We start from the raw sequence: 17,988 nt of genomic DNA on the forward strand, positions 1-17,988 counted from the left end.
AACACAAAAGTAGAGGCAGAGAAAGCGAGTGAAGAAAATGGAGATGCAAGCGCAGCAGGAAAGCGGCAACGTAAAGCAGTTTCAGCAGAAAGTATTTGGAGTTAGGTTTTCAATTTGGGGGTTTATTTTCTTTTTAGTTGCATAAAATGTGCACAGTTCTAGTGTAGTGGCATTATTACCTCCGGCGGAACAAGGTTAAGCTTCTGTATTGATTATGGCTTGATGTTTGTTTGATGCAAATTGCACTTGGAGCGACATGAAACGTAGCACAGTGCTAAAATTGAATTTAGGAAGAGATGGGCAAACAAGATGTAATGATTTTACAAAGCACCGAAATGAGGGGAAAAAAATAATTTGCAAGCCTTTCAGTTTGAGCTCAAAGGGATGTGTTGGCATTCATCTAGAATCTCATGTAAAGTGTATCCCAACATGGGCATTGTCAGAAGTCAAACATTTTATTTATTGCAGTATTAGTGTCCAAAGCTTCTATTCTATGATTGTGCTATTTGATTATTATTCAGCCAATTAAAGAGAGCATTTTAGTCAATGATTAGCCTGGAATTGTGACAGCTGTTCGATATGTTATGCAGCTTATGTTTACCAGTCAGTATTTTGTAATTGTGTTTCTCTTAAAACAGCCGACCATTCAGCTTTACCCCCATTAGATCTGTCCTTGTCATAGCTCATGGCTCATAGCTCGGCAGAAGCTTGTCTCTCACCATAAAAGTATGTCCCTCCATTCGGTCACCTCGCGGCGTCTGCCCCCATCTGACAGTCCCTTGTCTCTGTGCTGCTTAGGTATGGACATGGAGGAGAGGACCAGGCAGATGAAACTGAAGATGAACAAGTACAAGCAGGGAGCGGGCTCCGACTCCAGACTGGAGCAGGACTACCACAAGGTAAGAACACAACATGTGCTGAATGCGTGCTTCAGTAAGAAACATGCATTGGCCATATGGCAGACTTTGTATGCGGTCAAGCATGTACACATGCACACAGCAACATCATACTGCATGTGTGCATTGATGTTTGCATAGTATAGGTGTACACACAGACAAAGTCACATGATCATACCTCTGTTCAAAGGTTGGAGGGCAGTTGCTTTCAATTGTTGTTTTTAAAGGGTCAGTTCACCTAAATCACCAAAAATCCAAACATACATGAATCCCCACTTGAGGAATAAATCACCCTTAAAGTACCTTTTAAATCGTTAGTTTTTCTTGCGTGCCTCTACGGGGAACGAAGAATCTGAAGACGGACGAAAGTGTAGTAAATCCTTGATAAATTGAAGTAAAGCGTGGCTGTGTTACCAAAACTGTCTGTGAGACGAGATACAATCAAAAGTAAGTTAGAAAATATGTTTTCTCCTCGTCATTTGGGTGAACTGAGCCTTTAATCCCTTTGTTGTAAATTTGAGGAATGTGACAGTGAGTGTGTGCAGAGTCAACTGTTTACGGCTCTGTTCTGGAGAGTCTTGAACGTGTTTAGAGAGCTCAGGCCCGGCCCTGGTGTCCTCACTGCAGTCTGGGCCAATCCATACTCGTATACTGAGGCTCTCTGTCCCGCTCTCCTTTTAAGTCTTTGGAATGAAAACTGCAGCATTTATAGCTGCCCATGTGTTTGCTCGGAACCCATAAAAAGCAAATGAAATTATGAGGTGTCGCTTTTCTGATGAACATTGTCCTCCTTAGAAGTGCCATTGACAAAACAAAGCTCTCGCAGTTATTTAACAAGACTTGAGGCTTGCTCTTAAAATACAATTTGTTTAAAATACAATACAAAACACTTACTGTGACACTCAGTTCAGGTTCCCTTACAGTAAACAATATACAGACATACACAAATGATTATTATGTACACATCCAGTGCTACACTATTTCTTGAACCAGTGTGATGCCAAACTCGCCATCCCAGTTGAGCCTCATAGTAAAGCTAGTTTAGTCAAAATCTATCACTGTTTTTTTTTTTACATTATATGGCACGGTCTGCTTTCCCATCAGCAAGATATACTTGATTCATCAAAAGTGAAATGATTATTACAGATACATTAACATGTAAGCAGGATGTTATTGATTTATTTGGTCGGGATAGAGCTAAATGTAACTGCTTTGCATTGTATAATCATTTTGGTAAGGCTGGATTACTATCATCAGGCCTCAGACCTCTGGGCCTCAGATCCCCAGAAGCCTCAAAGACTGCAGATGTTTGCCAGGTGGTTGTATGTTATTGATGAAATGCACATTTAGAAATTCAAAGGGCCGCCCTGCATTATTAAATAATATATTTTTTTAGATAATTGTTATGCTTTTATAGTAATAATGAACTTGATCTGCAAGGTAACTTATACGTGTTGCGGTCAGATGTATGTAGGATAATGAAAGTATCAAACTTCAAACATTAATAATTAAACTATTCACTGCCAGTGACTAAATTATGTGAACATACTTCTGTGTTCCCACATGGGTCCTCTGACGATGAGGAAACCTGCAAGATTCAACACTCAGCCGTATCTTCTTCTCAGTTAATTTGACTGAAAAAAAACATTCCAACATTTCAGAAAGCACGTCTTATATGTCTTGTGTAACAACTTCATCCTTACTCTCTCCCTCTGTTCCCATGAGAGCAAACCAATATGTCTGCATTTTTTTCACATTCATCAGCTGAACTTATCTTGATCAACGCCGCTTGTCCTTAAAAAGCTAAAGGCATGCAAGCAGTGTTTTGTTTGCGCTTGAAGTTCATACTCTTTTGAAACTTTATTAAATTAAATGAGTGTATCGCAGTATGAATAAGCACATTTGACTAGAGCGCAGACTTGCAACTGCACAAGTCAAGCACCAGAAAGATGTTTTATGTGTTATAAGACATCACCATAACATTGTATTGTTGTTGTCCTCCCTGCAGCGTTCGGGCAGAGACCCACGGGGCTCAGATAACCTGTCGGCCAAGTCGTCGGACAGTGATGTAAGCGACGTGTCCGCTGTTTCGAGAACCAGTAGTGCCTCTCGGTTCAGCAGCACGAGCTACATGTCTGTCCAATCAGAAAGGCCGCAAGGAAACCGCAAAATCCGGTAGGACAATGAACTCGTCTCGCTCCTCAAACTCATCAAGCTGTTATCAGGAATGGACAAATCCCCCTCAGCTGTGAACATGTCTTTCCATATATGTAGCCAAGTCCAGACGTTTTCAGCTCTGAAATAGTTTGCACGTGGTTTAACATAAAGAGGAAAATGCACGGCCTAGCACCGCGTGTCATTTTCTCCGTGTGTTGAGTTTAGGTTTGGCTCCGCTTTAGAAAAAAAATCTGGAACCAAAGAATTGAACTCATTCAAGCAGTGGGGGGAGTTTGTCCATATCTGGCGACGCACACTAAAACATAAAACACGTTGCATCTCTTCGGGTGTTGTTTAATATCAAAGCAAAAAAAATGTATGTGTGTGCATGGTGCTTTGCTGTATGTAAGTCTACATACAGTATCTGTTTTTGATTATTTTGAATCAGTCTGCTTTTGATGTGTCTTGCACTGTCTCTGTGTTTGTCTTTCTTTCTCTTGTTGTTGACAATATTCATGCTTTGTGTGGTTTTTCTTTCTGCTTTGCATGTGCCGCTCACTTGCTTCCGTCTCCGTCTTCAGCCAGTTGCAATCAAGGAGCCAGTCTCGTGAGGGAGACGAGCAGTTAGGAGAAGTGCTAGAGGAAGAGGCGGGCGTGGGAGGAGGAGGGGCGGAGGGGAAAAGGGGGAGTAAAGATATGAGATTGCAGGGAGGGGGGGAGGTAGACACAGACAAGGAGCATCAGGATGATTTGGTGGAGAAGGAAGAGGACTTGCGCCAAAGGAGTATCTCAGAGACTGACCTCAGGTAACGCGTGTGTGGCAGCCTCTAAACGTAGCCTCCTACTAACAAGAACCCGTAGTGGCCCGCTGACTTTTGCACGTTTATGTAACTATGTGCAAAGTGTGGTGACTGTCTTCTACCCTTTAATCATGGTAATCGTGGTCCTATTAACCCATACCAATACTGAAGTAGAGTAGCATTCCTACTAACACTCTGTTCAAAGCGAAGTAGCAGATAAGATGGACATGGAAGCAGTTCAAGATGAGATTCAAGATTCAAGCAGCACTTATTCTTTATAGTGTAAAAAAAAACATGTTTATGACGACAGGTTCAGATTCATTTGCAGAGATTTGAAGATATTGTCTGCAGGAATACAATACATGTGCAGTATATATGTTATGTATAGATGTGAATCAGTGAAGTGATGGTATGTTTAAGAAAAATGATACTACTTGCAAGTAGTGAGCGTTAGCATGAGAACATTTGATAGAAATGATTATACATTAATATGATCTTTGTCTTCCAACCATCTTTTTACAAACAGTCCTGGTTATTCTAATCCAGTGTTCACTGTCAAAAGATTTCATCAAAGAATATTTTACTTTGAATTTGGTCAAAATATATATTTTTGGGGAAAATGGAAACAAAATCAAAAAGACAATTCAGGACAATGGAGGTGAATCTAAATACCATTAACCTCCACTGGCTTTGGGGGAATGCAGAAACCTCAGATATCTCAAAATCTCTGTGAAGAAAACCAAACCTGCTTGTCTGCAAAGCAAGACACCACTAGGTGTAATTAGGAGAAAATGAAAGATTCTTGCAAATATATATAGAGCAGTGAGGTGAGATACTTTAACAAACTCCCCTCACACAGACAATACTACAAATTAAAACTTGCACAATTTGTTCACAGTAACAATGCGATTCTTCAATCAAGTATGTCTAATTTCTCTATGGTTAGTTTTGCCTTGTGAGCCACACTGATGAGTATTATTCAGCTCAGAGATTTTAATTAAGTATTTATATTTCATTATGTAGCATAATACGACTTGGTCGTATTTCATTGTAATCAATCACACATACAAAACTGAATGCATGTTTAAAAAATCTTCACTTTTTAAGTTTATTCATGCATCAAACTGCACTTTTAACTATAACACTACACTATATATACGATTATATTTAACATGACACTTAATTGGCCACAAGAGAGCATTTCATTTCTGAAGAGTACACGGCTAGCAGGTGTTCAAAGTATGTCAAGAGCAAATTCAAGAACAAATTGATTTGGAATCCCACAGCAGGATTAAAGCCTAGCTTACACAGCTAATAAGATGTCTTCACTATCAAATCAGATTCACAGCAGGATCCAAGTTAGTGCTTCTTACCCATATTAGTACTGCACAGTGTGCGCTTGGACTTGAGAGAAAACTCATTAAGATAAAAGCTATACCCTCTTATGTGCGATTAACACTGCGCCAGTGTGTACAGTCTGATTAAGAAAATGCATGTGTGGGAAACCAAATGCCCATAGCAGAAATGTGAGCAGATCCCCTGAAAGCTATACAGGTATAACATCTATATAATGCATTTTTTTAGATACAGATTAATGAGTTGGTGCAGTTTTAGTCTACTGTGGCTGCAGTCTTGAGTTGCTTTACTGTTTGTCCGCTCAGTGCTGGGATGTATGTCTGTCTGTCTGTCTGCTTGCGTTTTCCACATGCTGTCTGAGTCCTACGGTGTCGCTCTGCACCTGCAACTTGTCAACCGAAGTCTCCCACATACCTCTAGCTTCTCCTCGACATGCCAAGAACTTTTCTCTCACTGTGGCTGTGTGTCCCACTACTCATATCTAGACTGTCAAACAGCAATCAATTCACTTTCAGCTAAAGGTTACTGAAAACTATAATTCACGTGGTAAAAGTCTTGCCTGAGCAAAGGCGTTCTGAAGATACATTTTGATTCAGTTACAAAATTTGAAATTTAAACATTGTCTTCGACCTTAACGGAAAGTGAGTTGGATTGGTCTTGCTTTCAACATGCTGACAACTCTTATCTGTGTGATCAACCCCAAATCCTTCATGACAGCTACAGTATAAATCTTTTTCCAAACGGGGGCCTTGCCAACCACTATCTCCAGTAGGAACTACAATGACCATGGATATGTACCTCGTACAACGCCACTTCAATAAATCCGACCTATCCCTCCCTTTATTACAATAAATTAATAAGTTGCTACAAATAAATCAAAAAATAGTACTATTTTGACGGGAAAAAAATGTATTTAAACAGTAATACTGGCTTGATGCCATTCTTTGACCAAATCAAACAGTCCGTGTAATGTAGTAAATTAAGCCCCAGCACCCCTTTATGGGTGCTCCTGCTTTTTGATTTGTTTGTGTGCAATCTCACATTGTAACAATATGACAAACAGTTGACGCTCTTGATGCCTGCCACATTCTTAAGGTGTAACTCTGGATATTGAAGCCACCAATCTCACTTCTGTAAAACTGAATATGAGACGAGAGGTTGTTGTTTTTCAACTTCAAAAGTCTAGAGGTGAGAAACGTTCTGTACCACCGGGATAAGAAAAGGCACTTTTACTTTCCATGTGCTGTTACGTAAGCTCTGCCAGTGACCACACTCAAAGCAGCCTGTACAATGAACTTCAACAGGGAACAGGACTGAGCCTCACTGAGCCGCAAGGTTGATACTGTAAATAATGACAATAATCTCAACAGATCTTTGGAAGAGTCGGGAAGTTGCTGTACAATGGTTGAGTTTTTACCTGCTCTCATGCTCATCAATGTATGAAAGCAACAAAACAGGGTGATTTCCGCAGAAACGTCTTATGACTCATAACTCATCTTCAAGGTATCGAGGTCACAGTGCAAATATACATCTGCTACACATTAAACAGGCCTGTCCACATTCGCGCGGCGCGTTAACAACAAGATGTGAGAGCGGCAAACGCTCACACGCTCTAAGCGGATGTTGCGTCCAGCCGTTTCCAGTATGAAGGGAGCTTTCCATCAGCACTTTTAAATCCCACGTCACCTCTACTCCTTGGTGTCTCTTTCATGCAATATGTTTTAGCCTGGGCAATGGCTCAGTCATGAGAGAGAGAGAGAGAGTACAGACTGGTGTTTTGAAAGACAGGGGCTGATCATTACTAAAAAGAAGAGAGGGGCTGTTTACTTTAACCACTTGGGCCACTCAGCCCTTTCGAGCTTAGTGAGAGAGAGCGACTTACATCTATGGCGAATGATATCATTTCACCACAAGCTTTAGGCTTCAATTAATCACCTCGGTCTCTGACAAAGATCTTCGGAGTTGTGTTGACAGGCATGAACGCATGTTGATGCTACGTCCGGGGGCACCGTTACCATAGCAACGCATTTTTCTGCCTCACCTGACAAAGAAGCAGGGATCTACTCTATAAGAGGACGAAGAAGATGAGGGAGTAAGTGTGGGAGGACAATGCACCTTGCATGACTTTACGTTCACATGCAGCATTCAGGATCCATCCGCCAAAACAGCGAATCTGTTTCTTCCCAGTTTGTCAAATGAAATGGCCCCCTAAGGGTTTATTTAAAACACACAACTGAATGTTGTTTGGCAATCTTATATTAAGGTGTACAGCAATTTTGCTCGCATCTAAACATGTGACCACGCTTAAAGTACACTGCGTTGTTTTGTAGTAATGCCGCTTATTTTTCCTGATATTAATTCTGTTTTTAGCTAGTCTTAAAAACATTGATTTATACTATTCAAGTCTGTTAACAGATTACTTTTACTTGTTGTTTTGCCCTGTGATGATCACCAAATGAAAAAGTATACTTACCTTTTTATCTAGACTTTGTATCCTGTTGTTGTCTTACACTGAGACAAAATGCTGTCACCAATTCATCAAGACAAAGACATTTCCGGGTTTTGTTTTGCCTTGGGAACATCTTGGCCTAGATGAAAATGCACGGTGAGCAATCTGCATGATGAGGAACACTATGTTCTTTGGGCTGAGGTCTAAAATCTAAAATCCCCTCGAGGATTCCAGTTTTCCAAGCAAGCACATTTTACACAGAGAGACCGGCTAGAGTGCCAAGACCTGTTCAGAGAGTATAGATACAGTAATGAGGAACAAGCTGTCTGAGGAACAGTACGTACGCTGGTGTACATATATGTTTGTAAATCAGTACAACCATATGTCATGTTTGATTGATCTATCTAGATAAATGACATGGCCATTTAGACCACCATAACATACTCAGCAAAAACCTCCAGAAATTATACAAATATTTTTGCCACTTTAAGCCAATTTAATAATCTGCATCAAAATAATGTGTCTGTTTAGCTCAGATTAGAAAAATGAATTACTGTAAATTGAGAAACGATAATAAAAATAAAAAATGTGTCCATTTTCCGCAGGGCGTTTTTCCTTTTGGAAAATCAAACAAACCGAGATAGACTCTTGCCGTATGTCTTATTATAATTACATTGTTCATTGAGAACAAAATAAAGGGCATCTTAGAAAAATGTCGGTTTTAAACATGGCCCACTTCCTGGACATGGATCAGGGACTGCACTACAGTAGATATAAACATATTGACGAGTACACTGTGCCCAGTTAGACCAGAAGAGAACATTTGGTCCTTTTAGATGAATACATTGAATCTACTTTTCAATTTTTGAATGTGTTTTAAAAATATAATGTGCCCATCCATTTTACCCTCAGTGGGCAATACTTTGTAGAAGCCCTGTCCCCCTGACCTTGCCACTATGATGCATGATGTAATAGAAGAAGCAGCATTATCACCTGCCTGTGTCGACCAGATGAAATGCAGCCTCACTGCGGTGACAGTGAAAGAGCATATTTTAGAATGTCACCTGTACCACATCGACCTCGGTGAGAAGACGCTTGAAGTCGGCTTCAAAGCCTCTGGACCGCATCAACTGATCAAAGGCGCTAATCCCCCAATAAGTTTTAAATATTTATGTGTTAAAGTACAGGATGATCCAGAACCCACTGGCATTACAAACCGGCATCAACAAAATACTTTATACTGCAGGCTTAGGTACAAGGCGTGCACACTCTTTCAGAGCACATCTGACTTATTTCACCAGCAGCTGGCAACCAAAATCAGACGTATAAACATGCATAGTGCGTAGTGTCCTTGTCAGCAGCGAGAAAATCAATATAAGCAAACATTTCTGTGTTTTCATACACTCATGAAGTGCCAAGTATAATTGATGATCCAGCTCCTTAAGAGCAAGATGGAGCTCTTTCTTTGCCTCTCTCAGGCAGCTTTAAGCTTAAAAACACAGAGACCAGGCTATGAGTGCCTGGTAGATGTGGACTCGCAGAGTGCCGAAGACCCCATAAGGGTTAACGTTTAAATCAAAAGCATCACTCACCTTCAATGTCGAGGTAATGCAATATTGCTGCCTGCACTTGAAGTCCTATGACAATGGCAGGCATAATTTTGATAATATACTGATCATTTTCTTAATTCTGATACAATGGAGTCGAACACTAATGGCTATTGTATGAAAGAGCAGAATCTGAAGAAGCCTAATTGAAGTAATTGATGGAGTCAATTGTCAAACTGCATCGATTCTTCTCCCATTTTAGTCGGCGTGTCTCTCCATAAGTTTCCTTCATAAGACAGTTACATGGCGGAGGTCAGACACTTTAATTAATGAGTAGTAGCCTGAGGGCGCTACACGAAACTTATCCCATTAAGGATGCAGAGCCCATGATACAGAATGTAATTTGTCTCTTAAAGATAATATTACAAGCGGAGCTAAAATAAGACCCTAATTTGGACACTGGCCTATTTCCTTTCAAACAGGAAGCTCTGGAGAATAATGCTGATGTCAGACAACTTTTCCTTTTGTGTGCAGTTGAACGTACAATGTTAGTTGGAGTGCGATCCCAACGCAGACGGTGCAGAGGAGTTGCTTTTTCATCTGAAAGTGGACATGAGGGAGAACTCCAAACGTGAACTAGCAAGAACTTGCATTGCTTATTATCTCTAAATTGTATGTGAATAAACCAATACTTTAACATAACACATAGATACTAAATCATCTTCATGCCTGTTAAACTCTGGTGCCTTTGCTCTTAAACAGTTAAACCATAAATGGGAACATTTCTACTTTAAAATACTTTCAAACTTAATTGGAGATTGAAAGCTCAAACTGCAGCCAATAATTCAATTACAACTGGGTTTGTTTTTAGCCGTTCTGGAGCTTTCAATCATGTCACACAATGTTCCTCATTGGGCAAGACTTTGTACTGTTGACGAACAAATGTTTTTATTCTGAGAACTCCAATGATACGTTGTCTACGTTGGCTTAAAAATTTAGATTAAAAGCTTAAGTGACCCATTGGCATTTTCAAACACTATGTGGGTCCCTGTTTTCAGTGTTTGTGCACTAATACAGTCCTGCAGGTGGATTGACTGTATGCCACTGATTCAATACAATTTATTTTGTATTGCCACAAATTACAAATTTGCCTTTGAGGGCTTTACAATCTGTTCTGAAGGTGGTGGTAATGTGCCAAGAAACGCAGCACTGTTTCTGGCCAAGGCAATAAAGAAGATGAAGACCAAGAGTAAAGTAAACGTGGATGTAAATAATGCACTTATTGTAAGTCGCTTTGGATAAAAGCATCAGCTAAATGACATGTAATGTCATGCAGTTAACAAAACCTTCAGTAAAGAAAATTAAAATCAGGAAGGGAACATGTTCATTAGACTTCCAGGTAACACACAATGTGAAAACACCACAAGACATCCTTCATTCTTAAACAGCAGTTGGAACAAAACAATCTCACCACAAAATACATCATTAGCTATCCTGGAGCTTTTCGATCATATCCCACTGAGGTCAAGAATTAACTTTCAGTATCGTCTTTTCAGCCAACATGCACTCCTTAAAATGCTCAGGGGGTCTAAATGAGTTTTAACATGGAAATTCTAACTTAAAAGTAAGTGTCATTCTTTGTGCACTCATACTTAAAAAAAAGGATTTCAGTCATTCAACTGAAATATCAAGACCAAACATTACATGCTCATAGACTAAGCTCTGACAGCAGCACTCAGACTCTGGACGTGGTCAATAGCTTTCAAATGTCACAAAAAATGTCTCTTGACCAGTGGAGTCACATGCGGTTCAAGTGTTCACTTACTTGGCAACTGATTTGTGTTTGATAGAATAAGGCAACTCTCACAGGTCAAAATGACAAAATGACAGACTTATTTCTAGACTGTCATAGTTCACTGCATGAACAATCTTTTTACAATAGAAATTCCATCCACTTTAGACCCTAAACTCAGCTATACTGTAAGTCATGAACTCCTGTACCTGAACTCTGTCCTTCTCTCCTTTTCACCCCACGGCTTCTCATCTCCTGTCCGCTCTTCTTACCTCTTCCATCCTTTCCTGTTTCCTCATTCGTCATCTCTCCTTTAACATCCTCTCCTCTGGCCATCCTCTCTCTCCTCTGCCCTGTCCTCTCTCTTCTCTGACCTTGCCTGCACACCCTCCCCAACCCCCCTGTCAATGGTGGTGGCTGACAGTGACTTTGCATCCAAAATGAAAAACAGGCAGATGGGCTCGTCGGGCGGCATTAACATGACCAAGAGCACAAGCATCAGCGGCGACATGTGTAACCTGGAGAAGACGGACGGCAGCCAGTCGGACACGGCGGTCGGCACGGTAGGCACCGACGACAAGAAGAGGCGCTCCAGCATTGGTGCCAAAATGCAGGCCATGGTTGGCATGTCGCGCAAGAGCCGGAGCACCTCTCAGCTCAGCCAAACAGGTAGGGCATCCGACTGCACAGCCAGTGTGCTGTATGTGTGTTCACATGTGCATCTGTCCTGTGGCCTCTTGTCCTGTCTGTGTAGTTCCCCTGTTGTTTTTTGTTGGGAATGTTGACTTCTAATCCAGCTGCTCTTTCTCCTCCAGTTTTTTCTTTTTCCCACCGTTTTTCTTTCTTGAAAGGGCTTTGGACTCGGCACGGCCCTTTTTCTGGAGAGGAAGGAACAGCGTGACCTTTTCTCATACCTTTTTTCTTTCTTTCTTCTAGGTTACAGCTCTTCTGGAAATCCCTCTCTCAGTTTTTTTAGCTTTGTTTTCTTCCTTATTATGTCACTTGGGTTGTGTTTTCATGCAAAATGACGACGATCTATTATGCTTTCATCCATTCATTTTGGAAGATGCGTCACAGCTGTAACTGATTTGCACTTCCTGCCACATTATGGACCTTGTCACAGGTCACCTTTTGTCACTGTGCTTATGTTGTGACGCTCTCTTGACTGTGTTTTCCCAGTGTGAAACACTACCTCAAACTGTGACCGTGTGCATTCGCTTGTATTGGTTTCTATGAGTGCATGTGAGAGTGTGTGCACATGCGAGATATGAACAAGAACCGGTGTGTTGTGTTGCTGTTTTCAAACCTATTTTCCTTTGGCTGAAAGCAACAAAATGTATTTTCCTGCAGAACATAGGGCTATTACTTTTCCTCAGTCTTTTTAAAAAAGGTTTTATCTACGGTACATTCTTTACAAAAACGCTCAATAACCATTTGTGAGGGGTTGCGCTGTTACAAGACAGTGTGAAAAAACAGCCGAGCAGGTGTTGAGCGTTGATGTCTCTGGCCAACAGATTGGGGTCTGCTCTGTTTATTGAAAAAAGTCAGTCGTTTGGTACACGTTCCCTCCGCTGCTGCAGCTCTCCAGTGTATTTCTAAGCATTGAGCGCCTTTTCATCTCATCTATTCAACCTTAAAGTAGTCGATAATTATTTCTACCCATCGGTGCTCTCTGTCCAAATCTGGCCGCATAGCAAGGCTGAGGTTTGGAGAGATGGATGTATGGTGATGGGTGTAATAGAGCTGTGTCCTCTATTGGCGCTGCGTTGCCCCTCCTGGCTCGGGATTTGACCAGCACTGACCATCTGATAGAAAGAATGCTAACCACTGACCCACAGTCGCCCGATTGATCGTTCCTAATCAGTAACTGTGTTGTGACGCAATTTTCCAAGACTTTTGTTATCGGCTATTAACGATGGTTACATTGCCGAATAAGATTACTCTTCTCGAGTCTACTTTTGGGAACAAACAACAACTGACATTTACTTTGAAAAAAACGATTTGAACGGTTTTGCAAAATACTGGAACAAATCCTTTCCCGTGCAGACACAGCACAAACTGAGCGGCCTGAATCTTCTGGAGCTATTCATATTTCACTCTGTGCTTCTAAGTGCATCAGATGGAGTTTGTGGGAGCTCACACACATCTGCCTTTCTATGTTGGAGATACGTATTTGGTTCTGCACCAGCCCACAAAACTGCCAGGCTGCCCCTGTGCCCTCTTTGTTGTGTGTTATTCTGAGAGGCTCATCGCCCGCTTGAAGCGTGCATTCAAAGAATGGACGATTTTTAGACAGTTTGTGGGCGCTGCCAAGTGCTTGTGGTGGGGGGATGGTCCGATCTGCCAGGCAGCACGACTCTGGCTTTGACAAACACAGGTTAGTCAGATGGAATGGATGTGCTCCCAGGTGGCCCGGCCTTTAGTAGTGTGTACACGGTTTGCGGCTCTCGATGTGAACTGCTGGTTTTGTCTTCTCAGTCCTCATTGGAAGGCACTTGACTTTTTTAGACAATACAAATGTATCACTATAACTAAATAACATTTGGAGTGTACAAACAGGGGGGAGGGGTACAAAGGAAACAATGGAGAAGAGCAAGGAGACTTTACGTTTAGCATATTGTAGCATCCAACAGATGAAAATCTAGCAGTGAACAGTTGTTTGATGTAGAATGGGGACACCCTCTGAGACACACTCATTCATGTGGTTTTGATAAATCACACACACACACACACACACACACACACACACACACACACACACACACACACACACACAAGCACAGTAACACACCTGTGATAAGAAAGCAAGAGTATGTTTAAGAAATTATTTACTTTTCATTCAATGATAAATTAGACACAGTTTTTTTTTCAATTTATTAACACTATATGATTAAAGTTTCTCTTTCTCAATTTTTAGAAAACTACTTTTTGAAAATAATCAGCCAATGCATGTGCAGGGACTTTATTGCTGGTCATCATGAGCAGGCTGAAACATCAATTTGATTTATTAGCTCAATTGTGCCATCCACCAGTCAGCAGTCCTCTTGTCCCTGCTACAATATGTTTTATACTCAATAGAGAGCTAAACTGCTGCTACACGGCCCGACTCAGCTGAAACCTCACAGTAACAATTTAAATCTTGCAGGCTTATTGAAAAGCCATCTCTGTGCAGTAATCTATGCATTTTGTTGTGCATTTTCCTTTTTGATTGGCATCTGAAAAGAATAGCCCTGTTTTCTCTATTAATTCCTGTGCATTTACTAACTATACTACATACTCTCAGTGGGGACACTGTCATCAGAAATATGCCGATGAAGATGTTGTCAGCATTTTACAGTATTGACCTGCTGTTCACATCTTCACTTCAGTGTTACTGTGAATCTTTATTGGCTCTGGTGTTTGCTGCTTAGTTGTGCCCCGTGGTTTCTCATTTAAAACATTTCAGCATTTCAGCATTTCACAGACACACACACACACACACACACACACACACACACACACACACACACACACACACACACACACACACACACACAGAGATACATTAATTATATATTATAATATATTCAATTTATTATAACAATTAAGAAAACATAGTCAAATATATTTTTGACTTTATGGATTTGAAACCTATTTTGTAAATATCAAGGTTTATGAAGTGGTTTCTGTTTGTGGTGTGTATGGGGTGACCTGTATGTTTGCATTGTGAATTAGAGGATTGAAAAGGAGCGCTATCTCACTTTTACAGTATTGCAGAATTATTACGTTTTTATTTTACCATCTCTGCAATGCCGCGAGCAGCATTCTACCTGATAATCCATGTCAGTAGTTTGGCCCCATTATGGCCTGGAAAAATACTCCTAATGGTGTCGCAGAAACACTTTTACAGCTCAGTACCAGCCTGCAATTGTGAAGGATGAGGAGGTGAACGATGCAGGAAATACAACAAATTGGTTCTTAATGGGCAAAAACAGGTGTGGTTGCCAGCAGTGATTGAGAAGAAAAAAATGGAATTAGTGGGGAGGATTGTGAGTACTTGGTACAGTATCTAGTTGTCTGTTCCCCTGGGTGCAGCCATGGGTATTCTAGCATAATTCTTCTTACGTCCTACTTTTGTCTACCTCACTATGTGGACCAGATGTGTCACTCTCTAGGTTGGAATTGTATCTGTTAGAGAGATTAAATTAGGGCATGTCACTCACTTGGTTTCCCTTAGAATGAAGGTGACACGTGATGCCGTAGCAGTGGCTCTAAAAGTGAATTCAAATCAACCCGTTAAATCACTGTCCTACTTTTTGCTTCTAAGAAAAGACCAGGTGTGATGAGATTTGATGAAGCACGGATGCCTTACACTTTAATCAAACTGCTAGGTTTGTAGTGCAGCTATTTTAGGAGTTTACAATACACCGTAAGAAACCAGGTTCACTGTGTTCGATGATGAATGTATAACTTTACTAAGAGGGAGTATGTATGCCAACTCACTGTCGATGCGCAGAAGAGCAAAAAATGCTCCACCACATTCTGACGTAGAGTCGGACCTCTAAAGCCCTCCGAGACTGTTTTGCATGTGGTAAAATAGCTGAACTTCGGGCTTTCAGAGAAGGTAATTTATCTTCTGAGTTAAGTTTGGTGCCTATATCAGCAGCTGCTCAGCTAGCTGCGGCTGCTAATTAATCTCCGAGGGGGCTTGAGCGGACACGCTGCTCACAGGATGATGCATGATTGGAACACAAGTACAACCGCAACAGAGGGACACCAGTGCCCCACTGATTTCTCCCCGTCCTTCTTTCTACCTCACTTACTCTCTCATTCCCTCCAAACTGACATTTGTATCTCACTATCATTTATATCCCTTCTGTCTTTTTCCTCACTTCCTAATTTCCCCTGCGTCTTCTCCGCTTCGTTTCCTCCAGCAGATTTACAGTGTCTTTTCCGCTCTCTCTTTCTCTCCCCATCCGTTTTACACCAGCTCTGTAGCGGACACATGGCTGTTTAACGCCTGAGCTTTCAGACTCGGCCTGGACCTACAGACGTGTAAATAAACAGAAGTAGCGGAGCCTTTTATACCTTTCAAATTATACCAACAAAGCCACTGCATTATACCAAGAAAACGCCACCACAGTAAGACCATGCTCAAAATCCTTGTGATCTTAGTTTTTACATTTAGCAATCTTGGAACCCATTGACTATCGATCAATATTTCTGGAGTTCCATTGTGGCCAGCAGGTATCTGTGTAAGACTTCCTCTTCCTTGTGCAGTTTTCCAAAATTAGTTGTATTCCTCAATTATATTATGACATTAACTGTGTGTGTTGTTCCGACTTTAAGACTCAAACTCAACTTATAGTGTCTAAATCTGATCTATTGTACTGAAATGAAATCCCACTGCTACTGGCTGCAAGAGTGAGCCTAGTTTTATAGGGGTAGAGTTCCTGTTTCTGTGGGCACTGTACTGTATGTTTTATCCCAGCTGCTGTGCACCTGCAGCAAAACCTAAACACACAAGGTCAGCATAAACAAAGACAGTTTTGGATCAGTTAAATGAAGGTGAAGATATGTCAAATAGGAGTTACTTTGTCTGTATTATTTTATTTATAGTGGCAGATCATTAAAGAGAAAAGTATAATTTCTTGTTTTAATCGAAGACAATTTATTTACCATTTTTATGATCGACTGTGCAAAGAGATAAAGTACTTTTTTCATGGTATTAGAATCACAGATGGATCCTGTTAAGATTCAGTCTGTATACAAAATGGTTGTATTGAAAGTGTTGAATTAAGATCACTGATGACTTCATGTGTATTCACAAGCTGTAATGTGAATGTCAGAGTTGGTGGACTAAATTAATGGTTTTCCCTCTGAGAGCAGCACACGGTGCCGCTTAACAGACACACGGTGTACTTTGCATTATCTAAGAAATTAACCAATGTTCTTGTTTTAAAGATGGCATAAATTAGCTGTGATCCCAGGCTGTGATAAGTCAACACTGGGTATGCATGGACAATAACCCAGCCAAGCTCTAGTCTTTGCTGATGTTGCTCATTGGCTTGACAAGAAAACCAATACTCTGATACTGTTTATTTTAAAGGGAAGTGTACTGATTAACTCTTGAACGGCTAAGAGCACGCACCGTTACAATCTCTTCATTCTTTTTGCACTGCGGTACAATTCATCATCATGTTCTGTTGTTTTCTGACAGATATTGCATTTAATGCATCATACCAAAATCTATTATGACTCATGTGAATTTCAGCCGACTACATGAAGGATGCAACATCTCACTGACACAATTCCATCCTACTTTTAGAGTTTAATACTAAAAGAGACATGTGTGGGTGGAATATCACTTCCAGAAGAGAATGCATCTATCTCTATGATCTCAGTTTAAAAGCTGTGGATTCATCTTCTCAACCCTGCCATACTCCACCTGCTGCTCTGTGTGTCCTGCCTGCAGTCTGGCACGTGCTCCTCTGCCATATGTCTCCTTTGACTTGAGTCTGAAGCTTGGACACAGTTTAAAAAACACACTTGTGTAGTTACATCCTCACATTCCTGTGGAGTACATTCTTGCCTCTTATCCAAACTTGACTAAAAGTGAACTTCCACCCTACATTTTTAGATATTTTTTTAAACCACTGCTAAAAATAAAACTTCCTCCTGTGATTGTTTTGTCTTTAAACGCTGTCAGCACCACGCTGTTGCTGTCATTTGAAGAGGAAGCATGATGAGCAATGTGGTCATGACATGGAGCCTAAGCATGGTCCTCGTCGTCATGAAAAATGATTAAAAACACGCTCATTTCCTGTTTGCGTTTTCATACGCAAGAGATGTTTTTCTGCATGTCACGATAGTTTGTTGTGACATGTCAGCTGGGGTGACGTCGGTAGTCTCTATCAGGATGTTTCACATATACGGCTTGGCACCATTTAGACTGCCCTTCTCTCTCACGTTAGCGCTCCATCTGTTGTACTCTCAGTGTTTGCACCACTGA

General features: G+C 40.9%; 1 protein-coding gene across 48 annotated transcripts in view; it reads left to right on the forward strand.

The window, feature by feature from the left end:
- rims2a (regulating synaptic membrane exocytosis 2a) overlaps positions 1-17,988 on the forward strand; it is a 127,189-nt gene that overhangs the window by 99,751 nt on the left and 9,450 nt on the right. For 32 of the 48 annotated variants that reach the window (XM_068569047.1, XM_068569079.1, XM_068569049.1 and 29 more), the window contains 3 exons: positions 799-899; positions 2,905-3,071; positions 11,422-11,666. The exons of 12 other annotated variants lie outside the window; for them this stretch is intronic. In XM_068569047.1, coding sequence (XP_068425148.1) covers positions 799-899; positions 2,905-3,071; positions 11,422-11,666 — 513 coding nt within the window. Of the gene's footprint in view, positions 1-798; positions 900-2,904; positions 3,072-3,634; positions 3,860-6,050; positions 7,302-11,421; positions 11,667-17,988 lie in introns of those variants that run through there. 4 more of the 48 variants (XM_068569088.1, XM_068569037.1, XM_068569076.1 and 1 more) reach the window with 3 other exon arrangements.

Source organism: Clinocottus analis, unplaced genomic scaffold, assembly GCF_023055335.1.
Source record: "Clinocottus analis isolate CAN_PGR_092001 unplaced genomic scaffold, fCliAna1.0.p SCAF_9, whole genome shotgun sequence".
Classification (NCBI taxonomy): domain Eukaryota; kingdom Metazoa; phylum Chordata; class Actinopteri; order Perciformes; family Cottidae; genus Clinocottus; species Clinocottus analis.